Source organism: Phocoena sinus, chromosome 7, assembly GCF_008692025.1.
Source record: "Phocoena sinus isolate mPhoSin1 chromosome 7, mPhoSin1.pri, whole genome shotgun sequence".
NCBI lineage: Eukaryota > Metazoa > Chordata > Mammalia > Artiodactyla > Phocoenidae > Phocoena > Phocoena sinus.
Genome location: NC_045769.1, coordinates 96006989 through 96025236, shown reverse-complemented (window position 1 = coordinate 96025236; position 18248 = coordinate 96006989). Strand labels below are relative to the sequence as shown.

At 46.3% G+C, this 18248-nt stretch overlaps 1 protein-coding gene across 1 annotated transcript in view; it reads right to left on the bottom strand.

Moving 5' to 3' along the window:
• TMEM163 (transmembrane protein 163) overlaps window positions 1–18248 on the bottom strand; it is a 265454-nt gene that overhangs the window by 81308 nt on the left and 165898 nt on the right. Inside the window, 2 exon segments of the mRNA XM_032638678.1 lie at window positions 6728–6819; window positions 8269–8312. Coding sequence (XP_032494569.1) covers window positions 6728–6819; window positions 8269–8312 — 136 coding nt within the window.

Below are 18248 nucleotides of genomic sequence, written 5' to 3'. Positions count from 1 at the left end.
GGGGGGTGGGGTGGTGGGGGTATGAATTGGGAGATTGGGATTGACATGTATACACTGATGTGTATAAAATGGATGACTAATAAGAGCCTGCTGTTTACAAAAATATATAAAATTCAAAAAAAAAAAAAAAGACTATGAAGCTATCCTGTCAACTGGTAGTTTTCAGGCCAAGCAAATTGGAAAAGGAAACAGGAGAAATACCCTGCCTGGGTGAGAACCTGCGTGCTCCACCTTTTTCACATGAGAAGACACACAAAGGATTTCTATCTCTCTAAGAATATTCCTCTGTACCTCTCACATTCGCCTTCCGATATGCTGTGGAGCATAATGCCATTTGGAGGTACATCTGGCACAAGGGAACAACCTCCCAAGCTGCGTTTTTGCCTCAATGTGGCAGAATTAGAAGCCTGTAAAGGTGCACAGCCTCCCATCTGCTTCCGCCTCTCCATCTCAGGGAGCTGAAGGATGGATGGCCCAAACAGACAGCTGGCACTGGGGAGCCTTCGGGCAGCCTCCCACCTGTGCCGCAATCATATGCAAAACGTCACAGGCTCCCAGTGAGCACCCAGCTGTACCTTCCAAGGTAAGCATCCTGATAGCCCTCCGCAGCTGACGGCAGCAGGAGGCTGTGGTACTTCCTGTGGCCTTACATGGTACCCAGGGCTGAGAACAGCTAAGACAGGCGTGAAATTCTCTGTGTCTTTTGACCTTGCCAAATTCTTCTTACACTAATTTCTCCCACACCCTCTGCCTCCATCATCTCCTTCCCACCTCAATATCTTTCTCTCATTTCCAAGTCCCCTGGACTGTGATTTATTAACTTTGCTTTAAAAAAATAGAGTAAAAATGATCAAAGCAGCTCAAGAGGCTTTGTCCAATGTGGTAGCGACTAGCCACACGTGTGACTATATAAATTTAAATTAATTAAAATTAAATAAAGTTAAAAATCCAGATCCTTGGTCATCCTAACCACATGTCGAGGGCTCAAGGGCCACGTGTGGCTAATAGCTACCGTATTGGACAGTAGAGAGAACGTGTCCATTATCACAGAGAGTTCAATGCACAGCTCTGGTCTAAAGGATGTAAAGTGCCTCCCCTCTTTCTCTGTCCCCAGTCCCCCTCCCAGAGGCGACCCTGCTGCTAGTCTCCTTTGTATGCTTCCGGAGATTTTTTTTCATATGTCCAAACAATGTGTGGTTTTAACAAAAGAGGTTTGCATCCACAAAGAGAAAAGACTAAATACGATTTGGCTCCAGGCTTTCCTCACTTAATGAACCTCGGAGATCACAACGTAAGTGTACAAAGCGTGCTTCATTCTTTTGCGTGGCCTCATAGCAATCCACTATCGCCAGGACAACCATCACCACCGCACCCTTATAACCACACCCCTCTGTGTCTCCCTGCTCCCTTGCTCCCAAACGCCTGGGCTCACACCTGGCCCTGACTTTTTGTCCTCACCCTATCTCAGCCACCCACTCCCACCCTAAATCCACACCAATAAATGAACCACCTGTGAAACCCTGGTTCTTAGCATCCCACTGTCAAGTTAGTGCCCCACACCAACAACTGCCAAGCAAAGCAGAAGTTCTAATCCAACGGTGACTGTTCACTAACCTTGCTGTGGTCCTCCCAGCCCTCACTCAGCTGGATATCCTAGTGTATTCTTAGAATCCTTCCCTTACAAACAAATGACTCCCTTGCCCCTCCTTCTAAAACAGTCACCTGTTGAAAACCGTCACCGCATGTAAGTCCAATGGTCCACCTTCCCCACATACATATTTCCTACCACAGGAAGATGATGTAAATTTGGAGCTTTTCAAAATAGACAACTAGCTGGTGGGATTACAAAATGAAGCAAATGCTATGGAGAAAAGTATGGAGATTCCTCGAAACATTAAATCTCGTCCTGGGACTTCCCTGGCCGTCCAGTGATTAAGGTTCCACACTTCCACTGCAGGGGAGGTGGGTTCGATCCCCGCTCAGGGAACTAGATCAGGAAGGAAGGAAGGAAGGAAGGAAGGAAGGAAGGGAGGGAGGGAGGAAGGGAGGGAGGGAGAAAAGAAGGAAGAAATAGTCCTACCACATGACCCACCAATCCCACTGCTGGGTGTATTTCCAAAAGAGCTGAAAGCAGGGTCATGAAGATAGATTGTGTACATCCATATTCAAAGCACCATTATTCACAATGGCTGACATGAAAACAACCCAAATGTCTATCAATAGATGAATGGAATCACAGAACGTGGTCTATACATATAACAGAATATTACTCAGTCTTAAAAAGGAAGGAAATTTTGACACATGCTACAACATGGATGGACCTTGAAGACACTACGCTAAATGAAACAAGCCAGGCACAAAAGGGCACATAACGTATGATTCCATTTATATGAGGGACCTAGGGACGTCCAATTCATAGAGACAGAAGGTAGAGTGGTTGCTACCGAGGGGTAATAGGGAGTTGTTTAATGAGTATAGAGTCTCAATCTGCAAGATGAAAAATTCCTGGAGATCTGTTCCAGTAACAGCAGAAGGTGATCGATCCCATAGAGCTTTTGTCCTTGGACAACAAAACTATAAATAGTGGTATTAATAATTACCAGAAGACAGTTCAGGCCAAGTTTTGACCATTCTTTAAAGTACTTTGTTTATCTGCTTAAAGAATCAGCCATAGGGGCTTCCCTGGTGGCACAGTGGTTGAGAGTCTGCCAGCCGATGCAGGGGACACTGGTTCGTGCTCCAGTCTGGGAAGATCCCACATGCCGCGGAGCGGCTGGGCCCATGAGCCATGGCTGCTGAGCCTGCGCGTCCGGAGCCTGTGCTCCGCAATGGGAGAGGCCACAACAGTGGGAGGCCCACGTACCGCAAAAAAAAGAAGAAAAAGAAAAAAAGAACCAGCCATGATGCTATGAAAGAAATAGGCTTTTTGTGACCTTTTGCTGTTGTCTTTTAATTTACAAACAGTTTGGGTTAATCTAAGTGACTACATGACTTTGGAATTTTGCATGAGGTATTGTCATCTATTTCTTGAAATGTATTTATTGTTTAGCTGCTCTGTGGAAAATGAGGAAGCTTAGGTTTATAATCAATTCTTATTGCCATCCTCTAGTCAAATATGTCTTTACGTTGTTTAAAAATACCAAAGTGTTCCACCTTCTGTCTCTGTGAATTTGACGACCCACAGCAACGTGAATACGCTTAACACTACTGAACTATAAACTTAAAATATTTAAGACGGTAAATAGGATGTTTTTTGGCACAATAAAAAAGTGTGAAACAAAGCAAAGCTTATTAGAGCTCTGCTCTGTGATGGTGGTGAAGGCATGCATGCTCTCTCCCTCTGAGCATCAAACACCCGTCACACCCACTGTCATCAGGCAGCAAGGCTGAGGAGGGAAAATCAGAAGCGTTAACTAAGAACTAGTTGGGTATTTCCCCATTCTCTCAAATCTTGTTCTCCAGCAACTAACTGAAAACCAAAGGCTCTTCTGGCTATGCCCCTCATAATTCATTCACGCTCATTCATATGCAAACATCAGTGTCTCAGCTGGCGGTGATTTCACGAATTTTTAATTGACATGAGATGAGCCAGAGATTAAAACTTTAAACTAAGCCAGCGATACAGGGGATTGAGTGTTATTTTAATCCCTACATTAAGAATCTCCAAATGAATCCATGGGTATCAACATGTTGAACAACCATCTGGGAATTATGAAAGCAAATCTGTGAGTTTCTGCCTTATGGGTATTAATAAAGATACACATTTTTTAAGCGTACTTGTTTGGGGATCATTAAAAACAGTGAAACCAATGACATTGCTTGTCATCAACCTTAATGTTGGAAAAACTCCAGGCCACCTGGCAAATGCTCACAGAGCTCCCAACACTATAGAAAAGCCACAATAATTTGTGGCTTTGTGATTAATATGTAAGAGATTCATCTTAGCATAAAGGAAATCAGATTAAAAAAGCAAATTAGAAGAGAGAAATTGAGAAACACTGAATTCAATTCCTCCTAGAATTGCAAATCAAATTCTGGGTTATTAACTCCAAAATAAGAGAAGGCAGAGGGAAGAGCTTTCGCTTCTGAGGGCAAGGCCCAATAGAAATATAATATAAGCCCCATATGTCATTTTAAATTTCTAAAAGCCATATTAAAAATGTGAACAGAGGAAGTAAAATTAATTGTCATAGTTTATTTAACCCAATACATCCAAAATATTCTTAAACATGTAATCAATATTGTTTTTAAATTATTAATAAAACGTTTATACTCTATTATTCTTACTATGTCTTTGGAACCTGGTGCGTATTTTACAGTTACAACACCTCTCAGGACCAGCCTCTAGTGCCTGCCATATTGGATAGCGCAACTATAAATCCAAAGAATATGTGTTCTTCTGGGAGCAGAGGGACCAACTCTTGAAAGTCGAGTATATGTCTGTACTGCACTCTCCAGATTGTTCTCACTGTATTCCTCAAATACCAGCCAGCAACAGCCTGGGTAGATGCAGTCACTGCTCCTTCACCTAGACCAGTGTTGATTCAACTTCTACCAGTATAATACCGTCATTTGAAATTTTACAAAATCAGTTTACTACTATTGTTTCTTAATTTTTTCAACCAATAAGGTGACTCACTTTTTCAAAAATTAACCTTATCCTAAGGAATATCATCTGTGATATCAGAGATTTGATACTTTAATTATATTTGTTACAAGAGCTAATGCACATTAAGATACACAGTTAACACTTAAAAGAAGCTTTTGTGCTCTATCTAAAGCCAACAACTAAACTAAAAGTTGCTCTCATTCTCGAATCAGTTTTGGCATCATCTTTCAAGCCTTCCATCTGGCACATGCAACCTCAGATATATTACTATCTGAGTCCCCTGACACTCAACATTCGTATGTCTGATTGTGACACAGCATCCCCCATCAAGAATACCTTCTGTCTGGGCACCGCAACAAAGCACGGGGCATTTACTCATTTGTATTCAACTGTCCAAACGCTGCAGAGGTGGAGTAAAGCTGCTGCTCTAATAACCAGTGATGGCTCAGTCCCAGGGGAGCCCCCTTTATAATTAATAACAATGGCAGCTAAGGCTTACTGAACTACATGCCAAACACTGCTCTAAGTTAATATATATACCCTAATATTATATTACATCGTATATGTGATGATTATCTCACTCACATGATCATCACAATAATCCTATGAGGAGGTACTGTTATTTCCCCTTTTCTCCAGGTAAGGAAACAAGACATAGACCAGTTTAGGATAGCTTCCCATGGTCACAGAGCTGACAAGTTGTGGAGCTGAGATTCAAAGCCAACAAATCTGACTTTGGAACCTGGGGATTACTAAGAGAATAAAAAAATGGAAATCGGAAAGACACATGTTTTATGGTCACAAACACAAGTACCTCAAACACAAAATCATCAATCACCCACAAGATGTAGAGACTGGGGCAAGCAATATCCTCTAATACAGAGAGGGAGAGAAAACAAGTAGAATAATTTAGAATGCCTTCAAGATGTCTTCTGTAAATTACAGCGGAGAACTCATCTTACTTAAAAAGAAAGGAAAAAAAAAAAGCATAAAAATTCAAGGGAGCAAAGATTCCAGTAACACAAATTGAGAGAGGATGGAAGGATGGGTGGATTGGTAGATGGATTTGAAACAGGAGGGAAGGGGACAGGGCACAACCTTTAAAAGAATGACACAGGGCTTCCCTGGTGGCACAGTGGTTGAGAGTCCGCCTGCCATTGCAGGGGACATGGGTTTGTGCCCCGGTCCGGGAAGATCCCACATGCCGCGGAGCGGCTGGGCCTGTGAACCATGGCAGCTGAGCCTGCGTGTCCGGAGCCTGTGCTCCGCAGCGGGAGAGGCCTCAGCAGTGAGAGGCCCGCGTACCGCAAAAAAAAAAAAAATGACACAGACGTTGAGGATATGACAAAAACCGTGAGCCTTATTATACACTCGCTGTATATACACGCCTTATTATACACATCAGCACGCTAAGAGACACACCCACCAGAGCCACGATGGTTCTGAGGCTCACCATAAAAGGTCAAAAAGTGGGCGGTGGCCAAATTAGTGGAAATCCCTGCCCCTTCTCCAAGATAGTTGGAGTAATCCTCTCACTCTTTAGTCTATGAAATTGCCCAGCCCATAGAAACTAGCCACCCCATAAGTCAGGGACCACATTCTGTCTGTGGAATGTGTATCTCTCTAAATAAATACCTATCACTTTGTCTCTCACTGAATTCTTTCTGTGCCGAGACATAAAGAACTTGAGCTTCGGTTAAGTCCTGAGACCAGGTGTGTGATTTCAATGAAATGACAGTGGGTTCAAGTCCCAGACTGGGGTTTGACGGGGTTTGAGTCCTGGCCTGGGGGTCCAAGTCCCAATCTGAGTCGTGCAGTTTCGGACTGATCCACAGATAGATGAATGGATGGACAGGCAAATGAGCATACAAATATTCACTCCAGACTCAAGTGCATAGAACAGGGAAATTATAAAGGGACATCCCATCTCTCTGACCATCGCAGAAGGGGCCTATCATATAGCTGATATCATACTAGCCAGTCTCAAAGGCAATTTGGGGAACTTATTATTCTCATCACCGGGACCAGAGCTACAGGGTGAGCTGTGCTGACAGCCTAATTACGTGCCCCTCATTTGCGAGGGTTCTGCAGTCTGGAAGAAGACAAAAATCCACTTACATGTATTCCCTATGGGCAGAGTGTACAGCGGCCGCGTTGCTGTAACGCCACAGGACGATCGCAGATGACAGGACGTCAAGGATGGCATCAAACTAGGAGAAGGAGACACGGTATTAGTGGTTTCCCAGAGTTAATAGGGCACAACTGCGAAGACACGAGGTAACCGTTCTGTGACTCAGAACATCTGAGCCAGTGACCTCAGAGCAAACAGGCTTCACATCGTTACAATGCTGGTCATTCATCATTCTCAAGGTGAATCCTGGGAATTCTGAGCCAGGGCACCCAACACGCCTGCCTGGTGCCAGGGTCACGGCTCCCCCTGGTCCCTCGCTGCTGGGGCCTGAGAAACCACACTCTGGTGTGCAGGGCTCTGCTCCCGGGGCCTCTGGCTCCCAGCCCTCTGGAGATGTGGGCAGGGTGATGACACTGTTCTGACACATGTGAAATTGATTTCCCCAGGGCAGGCAAGATAATTTCAGCATTTTCCTGCCCGTCCCAAGCAGAAGATTCAGGCCAAGGACTCTGTTTCTGGCTCTCAGTGGGACTGTTCTATTGATACCTGGGGTCCAGGGGTCCAGAGGGTGGGGTCACCCAGGGGCTCCGGGAAGTCTGCCAACACCGTGAAATTGGATGCAAAATTCAATGCTTTTGTTCAAATGAACGAGTGAATGCATAAGAGAGGGAAATGTAAGAGAGGAGGGGAGAGAGACAGGAGTATGAGAGAGAGGTGGGCAGGGGGGTGGTGTGGAGTGTGTGAGTGCGTGTATGTGGCATTTTGGCATTTTTCTGGAGAGACAGTCTACACCTTTCAAAAGACCCTGAGAAGAATCTGCAAGCCTCAAAACAGAGGGTGTGTGTTCCTGTTCCCAGCCCGACTTCTCCCCACAACAAAGGGAAGAAGTAGGTTTGGGAACAGGAACACACACCCTCAGGTACAGGAAGCCCTGAAGCTATGCAGGAGGGCTGTTTCAAGGAGCTTTCTCTGCATGAGTCACTGCGTCGCCGCACTTTTCATCTGGAAAATTACAAGCACTAGCATTCTCTTAAAGGGATGTGGGAAGACTTCACTCAAGTTTTCAGCATCTGAGACCCATTTTCTCTAACCAACACCCATCAGGAAGCAGGCAGGGAAGCCTGGTTATCCCAAGTCTGGCTACGGACTGACGTCCTAGTGCCAGCAGCCCCGATCTTAACTCCCAACACCTCTGCCCACATCAGCAAATGGTTCACTCCAATGTGTGCCCAGTTTCAAACCTAAAACCTTGGGGGGTTGGCGGGAAGGGCTAAAACCCTATAAGCATCCTTCTCAACCAGATGCAGAAAACATGGTGGCCCTGATCTCTTGTTGAGAATTAGACAGTGTCACTGCAGTGTACTTCTATTAAATTATAATTGTTTGTAGAAGCCACTTCCATAAAAGGTGTGATTGTCATGCTCTCTCTCATTTGCTAACCACCCTCTTAATTAAGAGCCCAGCAAGAGATGTGCAGGCTCAGGAGAAACGTGCAAAACTTCATAAAAGTACATTTCAGGTTACTTACTGCAAACCCAAAAGCAGAGGCGCTGTACCTCATAACGGAGACAGCTAAAAAGAAAGAAAATATTATTCAGAATATTTTAAGACCTCATAGATATTTCCTCTCATTTGTGAGACTATTCATATATTTGATATGGCCTTTTACACATCAATGGAAAAGTTCTAAGAGAAGGAAATTAAAAATTAACTGTACTTGTCAAATCCGAGAATTTAAAAAATTCAAGAGCGATGTGAAAAGCGTCCAGACTTCACCTGCAACACCCTCTCTTCCCAGTGTGCCCTGAAGCAGCAAAGGGCCAGCTTCGGAACGAAAATGCTCAAGCAGTTGTCAGTCAAATGACAGCTGAGGCTCTGAGAATTTAACAACTGGGAATAGAGAGCTGGGAACCATATTAAACTTTGAAAGTGAAACTGTAACCCTCCAAACTGTTCCCATAATAAGGTAATTCGTGGTGGTAGCTACATGCACACACCATTGCTGGCATGGTTGGAATAAAATCTCTTGCCCACCAGAGCTTAATATCCAGTGTGGACCTCATGAAAACTGTCTAGAAAAAGAAAGAACAAAATACCTTAAACAAGAGATGTCTACAAAAGTAGGTGTTACAGTTATAATTAAAACACATTTCATGCATATTCAAAAATCAGTCGACCTTTTGGGGGGCAAGTTGATTGGGTTGCGCTTTTGTCTAATTCTGTGATCTGTTCTGCACCAAAGCAATGTCCAGCTTCAAAGACAGTTCTCAATTTGACTTAATAAGGCAGGTCTCCACGCAAAAGCCCTATGAAACAAGCATATGTCCACTCACTAATAAAGAATGAAACGCAACCCGGTGGGTCAGCAAGGCTTTGAAGTGGATCGTTCTGGGCACAGATGTTACAAGCACTCCCTCAACGAGTAAGAGAGGCATGGATGCAGGGCATGGAGGTCAATACCCCTTTGGACTCCCACTCAACGCAGCACATGTCCCTTCTCTGGGAGCTGCTCTCTGTCTTATCCATATGGACCCTGGGCGGCCATATTGTGCTTTGGACCCCTGCCCACAGCCATGAGGGGGGTCATCTGACCCAGTGCAACCCAAGCATATTTCATTTTCTATGAATTAACAATTCCTCTGTGTAGCAGAAATAGAAAGAATTTTATTGTTCTAAAGGATGTAGCTGATAAATATACTAGAACTTATTTCTCCCAATTCTGACCAAGTTCCTGGTAGAACTAATCTAGTATGTCAATGTACCTATCTTCTTTGCCTGGCAACAGTTTGATGGATTTTTTTTTTTCTTTTTGGCGGTACGCGGGCCTCTCTCCCCTTGCGGAGCACAGGCTCCGGACGCGCAGGCTCAGGGGCCATGGCTCACGGGCCCAGCCGCTCCGCGGCATGTGGGATCTTCCCGGACCGTGGCACAAACCCGTGTCCCCTGCATCGGCAGGCGGACTCTCAACCACTGCGTCACCAGGGAAGCCCCTTGATGGATTTTTGAATGTTATAAGCAACCAACTACTGGCTTGATTTTTATAGATAATTGCAACACAAGACTGGCAAGTGTTCTAATAAAGTTTCAAACTTAAAAAAGAAGAAAAAGAATTGAGACAGAGAGAGAGCCTAGCCGGTCAATTTATGCTGTTGGAATTGAAACACCAGAGCTAGGGTTGGCCACGCTGTTTGCTACACAGAGAGACAAGCTATTACAGGGGTAAGCACAGCACTGGGGCAAGAGAGAACCGCTAGCTTCTCGAAGTTTCCCAGCCTTTCCAGAGACTCAGCCACATTCGGGTCCTCGGGCTATGTGAGGTGAGTGCAACCCATTACATTGCTGGCCTTCTTTGTTTGTGACGTGAGCTGCTCCTGTCACTCCTGCTGTCACTCTTACTGGCACAGGGAGAAGGGCAAAGCCAGCCGTGTGCAGTGACCGACTGCAGCTTTCAAGGGCAACGTGGGTGTGATGGTGCAAAGGGGCACTGGACTTTCCCAAAGAACTCAACTTCCGGCCAGGTTGGCATGTGCAAAAAAGAAAAAGGCAGCAGACCCCTTGCCAGGTCTGAAGTGCCCTGTAAGACGCTGATCCTGGCTCGCAGTAAGCGCTCAATAACTGTGAATGAAGCTTAATAAAATTTCATAGAAATGAAACGAAATGAGTATCTGGCTTGTTTCCTTTACAATCTGTTTTTAGGATATCTTAGTTGTGTGCTTTTTGTGGGTGACTTCTTTACCAGTAATGGAAACCTTATTAACTCTTACTAGCATCTTGCACGGATGCTCAATATATACCTCAGATGAAGAGCTGTCCGGGTGGGAGCCCCCACTCTGTCTCCACCTGCACTGTCTGGACTGGGCAGCACGGAATGGACAACACAGCTAGAAAAGTCCTCCACTAGCCTTCACAGAAGACCTCCTGCTTTCCAAGCAGTAAACCATCGCTGTAAAATGTTTTAATCAAGTTATTCAGTAATACCAGGCATTTGTAGAGTGGGCTACAGATTCCAAGTACTCTGAGAACTATACTGGAAAATTCTGCTTGTGCAACTTGAGCCTGCCCAGTGGATGAATAACTGAAAGCACAGGTAGAATCTTCATATTGTTCTATCCCACACACACCAAGGAAAACTGGAGCAGGAGGGCCCCAGGTCCACCTAGAGTCCTGAAGACAAGGGAGGCGTTCCCAGGTCTCATTTACTTCTAAATTGGCTCCATCTAATTTCCTTGATGCGATGGAAAGGGGGAAAGGCTGAATATTGCATGGGGAATCAAGGGAGCACTGAAGGGGGCCCTCCACTTGGGTACAGCTCTGGCAGCTTCCCTTTGGGAGCGACTCCCCAGCTCTCACGAAGACACAACTGCAAATAGTCGTTAGCACCAGACCCAAATGGAAGAGGTCAGCCCAACTTTTAGGAATTTCTGAAGAGTAAATGACTTTATTTTCCTTGGCCCTAACCTGACATGACACATCCTAATTCTGGGATAAGAAGGGACTCAAAGGAAAGGGTCAGATTGGTTTAGAAAGCCACTACTCCCACAGAAAGAGAGCCAACTGTGGGGTTTCCATGAGGGCATTTCCAACTTCCCTTGTGCTAAGAATGAGTTCCACTTGAAGAGATCCTGGGCCAAGATGACCCACACCAAGGCAGAGATTACAGGGCAGGTGTCCCTGGAGCCCACAAGTACTTGGCTGAGGGGAGCTGGGAAGCCAGCAAAGGTCCAACAAAAGTGCAGCGGTGCCTTTAAGGCAGGTGCTAGATTCAACACTGGACAACAGAGAAGAAAGGGCCATTTCGACCTCAGACCATTATGCTGCAAGCTGGCAAGGTCCAATCCCATTGCAAGGGTGGAGGTCTCCTAGGAAGGCTGCTCTGGGTCAAGGCAGAGGCCCAGCTGAAGATAATGAAATCTCTGTGGCCCTCAGCAGGCAAGTGTGAGGCTGTTTAACACACACCACAGCTGCTCCTGGATGGAGCACCTGAAACCCAGCAGGACCCTGTGGAGCTCCTGGGCACAAAAGCCTTTCTGTGTCCCCCATTTCTTGTTTGCAGGAAACAGGCTTCATTCAGCCTCCATGACCTTCCCTGAGTTCCAAAGGGCAGGTTCAAACAGCTGCTAATCAGGGCAGGGAGGGGAGGCGGAGACAAGGAAGGAGAGCCAAGAAACAATAGTGCAGCCTCCCACTAAGGGGACTTTGGGGTTGGTAGATGCAAGCTGTTACATTCAGAATGGATACACAGCAAGGTCCTACTGTCTAGCACAGGGAACTGTATCCAGTCTCCTAGGATAAACCATAATGGAAAAGAATATTAAAAAAGAATGTCTATATATATATGTGTATGACTGAGTCATTTTGCTGTACAGCAGAAATTAACACAACACTGTACATCAACTCTACTTCAATAAAAAAGTTAAAAAAGAAACAGTAGTGCAGCCTTGGGGCAGGGTCCTGGTTCCCCCTCAAGGGATACACAGAACAATATCTTTGAGCTGTTTTGCAGATACTGACCCCCAACAGGTGGGAGAAGTTAACTGTATGCGGCCCCCAAGCACGCAGACCCCAGACCGGTTGGAACCAGAGGGTTGATGATGCTGACTCCCAATTACCTCACCTCCAACCAATCAGAAGAATGCCCACGAGCTGATCATGCCCTCCTCTTTCAACCATTACTATAGAACTCTTCACTGCCCCCTCCAAGTGGGGACACATAGTTTTGAGGGCATTCGCCTGCCGTGGCCAAAGCTATTCTTTTCTACTTTACCCAAAACTCTGTCTCCGAGATTCAATTCAGGAGCGGTGTACAGAGGCCGAATTTCGGCTACACGCCCCACCACCAGCCGCCTACAGGTTCCTCTAGATACCACTGGTAGCAGTGGGAAAATCAGGGAAATTTTCAGGAATGTTTCTGCTCCTTACATTCAGAACTTGTCTCTAACACTCATCACTGAACCACGCACTCAAGGAGGTGGTACAGCCTACAGGCCAGTGACTCTCATTCCCCAGGGAGCTGAGGCCTTGGCTTCCATCCTCTCATCCCCCCACCCCGAGCCCGACCCCGTGTTCAGAGTGGAAGCAGGCTGTCATCTGATTAGGCTGGCCTAGCACACCCAAAAACGCACGCTTAGCAACTGGGCTCCTCTCACTTTCCGTGCTGTCTTGTGTCTTGCTTTTTATATACTAAGACACAGAGTTCTTAAGGTGTTCCTAAGTCAAATGAAGATCTATAGTTTGGGGCCTGCCCAGCAGCCATTCCCCATTCGGGTAGAAGGGCCCTGAGTCTCCTCTGGGAAACAGTATATCCCCTACCCTCAGACTATGGGGTTTGAGTGGGACGGCACTGTGACCCCCACTCTAGTCTATCCCTGTCCCGAGGCCAGAGTTAATGATTCAGAGATGGCACAATTCAATGTGAGCCAGTGACAGCCAGTCCTGAGTTTCTGCTGAAAATACTGGGAAGAGGATGTCTTTCTAAGAGGCGACAGTAGAGCTGGCAGCAAGAAAACAGGAGCTGCCAGTAGCAATTCTGCCCTAAATGAGGGGAGGCTGCCTTAGGACGAAGCCAACATGGAGGAAAGCAGTTATTAAGACAGACACAAATCAAAGGCCTGGTGACAAGGACTGAACCTCTGGAATCAGCCCTACCTGAAGTCTACCCCTATATTTTTCAAATATCAATACATTGGTCAATAATTTCCAATAATTTTTCAGCCAGTCTGAGTTGAGTTTGTATCACTGGAAGCCAAATGAGTCTTAATACACCTTGAGCCAGTCATCCCTTTTCCAAGAATCTCTTTTAATGCCTAAGAAATGGACAAACACCTTCTACACAAAAGCTTCACCGTAGGTTTGCATGATTTATAACAGCAAAACACTGGCTGCAATTTAAATATCCAGCAGTAGGGTAATGATTAAAGAACGGTCCATTTAAAGAATAAGCTATACGTAGCTGTTCAGAAATGTTTACCAAGAGTGCTGTTGGCTAACGTTGATATTGGCATGCTAGATAGAATAATGGTGTTGACAATCAACAGCTGGTGTATTTGGTGCCACGAGGACTGGCTGCCGCGGGAAAGGATGGGTCTAGGTCAGGAGGGGTTCTGCATGGTACAGGTGCAAACTGAATGGAGAGGTCAGAAGAGGATTCACTGAGAAGGTGAGACTTGAGCAAAGGTCTGGAGGAGGTGGGGAAGTGAGCAGGGCAATCATCTGGGGGAAGAAACTTCCAGATAATGGGAGGAGTCAATTGCAAAGGCCCTGAGGTGGGACACCTGACATCTATGAGGCCATTCTGTCCCAGACAAAAGGGAGTAAGAGGGAAGTTACGTGAGATCATAGATTTCCTTACTGTTTGAGCAAAAAACTTAGGTAGAAAAGGGCAAGAGACAAGACGATATGTGTGATACAGTACAACTACACTTCAAAAATGCATTGAAAACAACTTTTTAAAAATCCCTCAAATCATAACAATGCTTAATCTTTAGTGGGTTGGAATATGTGAGGGCTGTTTGAGTGGATTTCTTTCCTTTCTACTTTTTTGTATTTCCTACGTTTTCCACAACCATCATATATGACCATTCAAGGTAGAAAAAGAAATCCATTTTATTTGGGGGGAAAATTATCCGACTTGTAACGACGTAGTCACAGATGTAAATCAGCACAGCAGAAATCAGAGTTATGACAAACATCTGAGAGCAGGCGGCATTGTGAGCTCATGAATGCTTCTGGCTAAGAGGAACGCATACTACCATACACATCTTTATTACGTCTCCATTTCTGAAATCCATCTCCCGAGGCCAAATCACCTACAGGAGCAGCTTGCAAATGCCCCAAAGAGTTCTTAGAAGCATGGTGCGGTTAGACAGGCCAGGGACACAAGCAAAATGTCACTTCCCGTCTAAGGGACCTCCAGCCTCCGCGGTTTTTGCGTGTCCTACACTCCACCTTCATTGACACGTCAAGGGGGTAATAACAGCTACACTCCCAGAAGCACACATACAACATAAGTCCTAAGGAAATATTTATACAGGTCTGGTTGAAGACCAGAACTTCTTTAAGTCCCACTCAGGCCAGAAATCACTTCAGCTGGAAAGTCCAATTCAAACAGAAGGACAGCTGGAAAATGGAGCGGACCCAGGCAACCCATTGTTAGGGCAAAGCCACATGCAAACCCCACAGCTGAGTAAGCAGCAGGCTTGCAGAGGTGCAGACAAAGTGCCCTGGAAATGCACAGGGAGGTCCTGGAAATGCACAGGGAGGTGAGAGAGCCAGCGAGGCAACTGAGGGTCAAGGCCGAGAGCCCCTCAAGGGTGAAACAAAGAATGCCATTTCAGCTGCAGGCAAAATTTATCCAACAGCAAGGACCCATCTGTCATTCTCACCAAAGTCAGGCAGTAATTGTCTTGAGCCTTAGCACTCTTTAGCAATACCCCAGGTCCATTAACACCTCCCATTGCTAAATTCTGTGCCCAGTACAGCTCCATTAATAAATCAACCCCACTTTAATTAGACCACCTTTGTCCCTCCCACGCCTACCAACCACCCCTCCCACAGCTACGGAACTAACGCCATTTGCGAACCCATCTTTCCATCATCCACCTTCATTGTGCTGGCTGCAACCAAGGCAGCAGCAGGAGTCAAAATTAACTGACTGATGTCCTGACCCACTTCAAGAGCACCTCCAACAGCTTCCAGACGCTCCCGCCCACTCAAACAAGAACATAACGTACCCAAAAATGAGTGATAGGATGCTGAATTCAGTCACGGCTGAAGGAAGAGGGTAAAGCAGTTAGGAAAATAGATCAACAGAACTGCTTAGCCCGTTCAACTACTCATCTTCAGCGGCAGCACAGTGATGACTTTGTATTGAAAGATGGTACGGAAAACCCCCAACGAACTTTTTGGCCAGCCCAATACTTTGGTCTGTCTAGACCACCATTTGCAAAAGCGCACCTAAGGATGAAATTCAGAGGTTTCTGTTCGACCTATATGGTATTATTCAAGCATCAGAACTGGCTACCAACATTTTTAAGTCAGGAAAACCTGAGATCTGCCGGTGCTGGGCAGTCCCTTTCAGCGATGCAGCGCTGTGTTTGGGAGGGGCGTGCTCTTGGCCAGTTGCCTCTCCTGCATCATTGGACCCAGCTGGCCTCGCTCACCCACCTGGCCCCTCAGGGTATCCAGCTGACCCGGCAGGCTTGAGGGTATAGCCCTGAGCAGCTTAAGAGAAAGGACAGTAGTTTCACCTCTGTGTCTGCAGTTGCCAGCAAAATCCCTGCTAAATATTCATTTTACTGCACGAACAGTAGCCTCCAACGTTTCCACTGTCAGGTCTGGCTCTCGGCAAATTACAGAAAGCTGTACGGTGGGTGGGTCAGTTGTCAAAGCCAACACCATTCTTTGAGAGATTCATCTTCCCTAGAACCTGAGAAGCAGTCATTAGCCCAGGCAGGCTATGGGCACTGCCCACCCACCCTCCAGGGCTCTGCCTGTCTGCAGACAGGGAAGCTCTTGCCAAGACCTCAGGGACGATTATGAAGGTTTCTCTTTCTTTCACATGACCAAGAGGCAGGTCATGTACAAAAAGTGGCCATAAAGTCCCTTCCACCATCCCACACCCACAATAACCTGTGTGACCCACAGCAAGGACAGTCATGAAGAGGTTAGAAAATATTGTCCTTGAGCTACTGCAAAGGGGCGGGGAGCACCGTTTGATGGTGACCTGGGGAGCTTTGCAATGAAAGATGAATTTGCATTCAGGTTTATAACAGGAAGCAACTCCCAAGGTGTCTTGCCTGAACTCCCCACATCCTCCCAACCGTCCCCCTGCTTTCTCAACATGCAGCCAGAGTGGTTCTAGCTGTCCCACTCCCAGGAAAGGCCTAGGTCCTTATGATGGGGGAGGCCCCACGCACTGACCTCCTCCGTTACAGCCGCACCTGTCCACTGACCTCCCCTCAGCCAGGCATGCTCCTGCTGGTCTGGGTTCTATCTCATTCTTCCGCCTGGAGCCTTCTTACCACAGAATCTGACTGGCTCACTCCCTCATTGCCTTCAGGTCTCTGTTCAAAGCTCACCTCAGCCTGTCCTGGCAACCCTACTTAATACTGCAAGCTTCCCCTTACCATGCTCTAGGGTTCCTTTATCCAGAGCACATACATCTTCTACCACACCATCCCACTTACTTATCTATGAATACTGTATACCCTTTGCCCCACTTCACACATTAGAATGTAAGCACTACAAAGGCCATAGGCTCTTCTGTTTTGTTCCTCAGTGTCTCCCATATGCCTAAATCAATGACTGAACACACAAAAGCCCTCAGCTTGATTGATTGATTGATTGATTCATTGACTGACTGAAACGACGCCTACTGCTTAGATTCAACCCGCAGTGAACAAAGTCTTCGGGGAGAAAGCAGACAGGACTGGGGTTCAACATGCACCGAGAGGCCCAGATGTGTGACCAGGCGGCCATTCCCTGAGCAAACGGGAGTGGCAGCCAACACTCTGCAAGGCATCACAGAGAAAGCAGCCTCTGCAAGGCCCATTCTTTTAAAGAGAACTTGGAGCATCTGCAAATGACAAAGACCTGGGACTATGGGAAGAGCCAGAACGGCCTCGAACCCAGAAAGCCAAGAGCCAGCACAGAATAAATAGCACATGAAAAAAGAAAGTCAGAATGAGAGCAACCCAGGGAGAGTCTCCACCCTGGACCAGGGCACCTCACTCCTTCCAACACACACCAGACGTTCATTCGCTCTGCTTCAGTGAGTGTAACATGAAAAGCACCCACCCCCGCTCCAGAGCGGGAAGTCAGCGTTTCTGGAACATGACGGGAAAACTGCTACTTAACAGGGAAAGACGGGATTTCGAGAGGCTCTCAAGGGTCCCAGGGCACAGGAGGCACCAGTTCAGGGATGAAAAGCCAAGAGCCCAGCTTTTCATGCCAGAGTCTCTTCAGCAACACAGCATACTTTCACTTCGCTTCTTCTACAAACAGGGAATAAAGAGGTGGAAGAGCTGCTGGAAGCACGGTTACCCAACTTTGATGATCCTTTACGGACTGTCATCAGTGGAGTAAACGAGCCACCCTCACTTGTTCTTACAATCATTCCAAAGACCTCACTCGCCAGAACTAAGGGGAGGAGCAAGCTTCTCGCTGAATGTCAACTGCCTTACATATAATTTTATTCCTCCCTGTGCTCTGGTTACTGTGAGCACAGCTTTATTGCCTGTGGGTGGCTTGGCCAGGGGTCCTCAGACGACACTCGGCCCTGTCCTGCAACCCTCTCCAGACGAACACGAGGAGCCTGAGCTCCCCAATCATTCTTTCATTCAATAAATAAATGTTTATTGAGCATCTACTATGTGCCACTGCTGGGGATACAGGCATGACTTGCCCTGCATTTGATGAAATATGCCTCTAAAAGCCCTAACTATCCCTTAATCATAGAACGCTGCTACTTTTGCCTCATAAATAAAGCATTCACTGAACAGAAATCAGAGA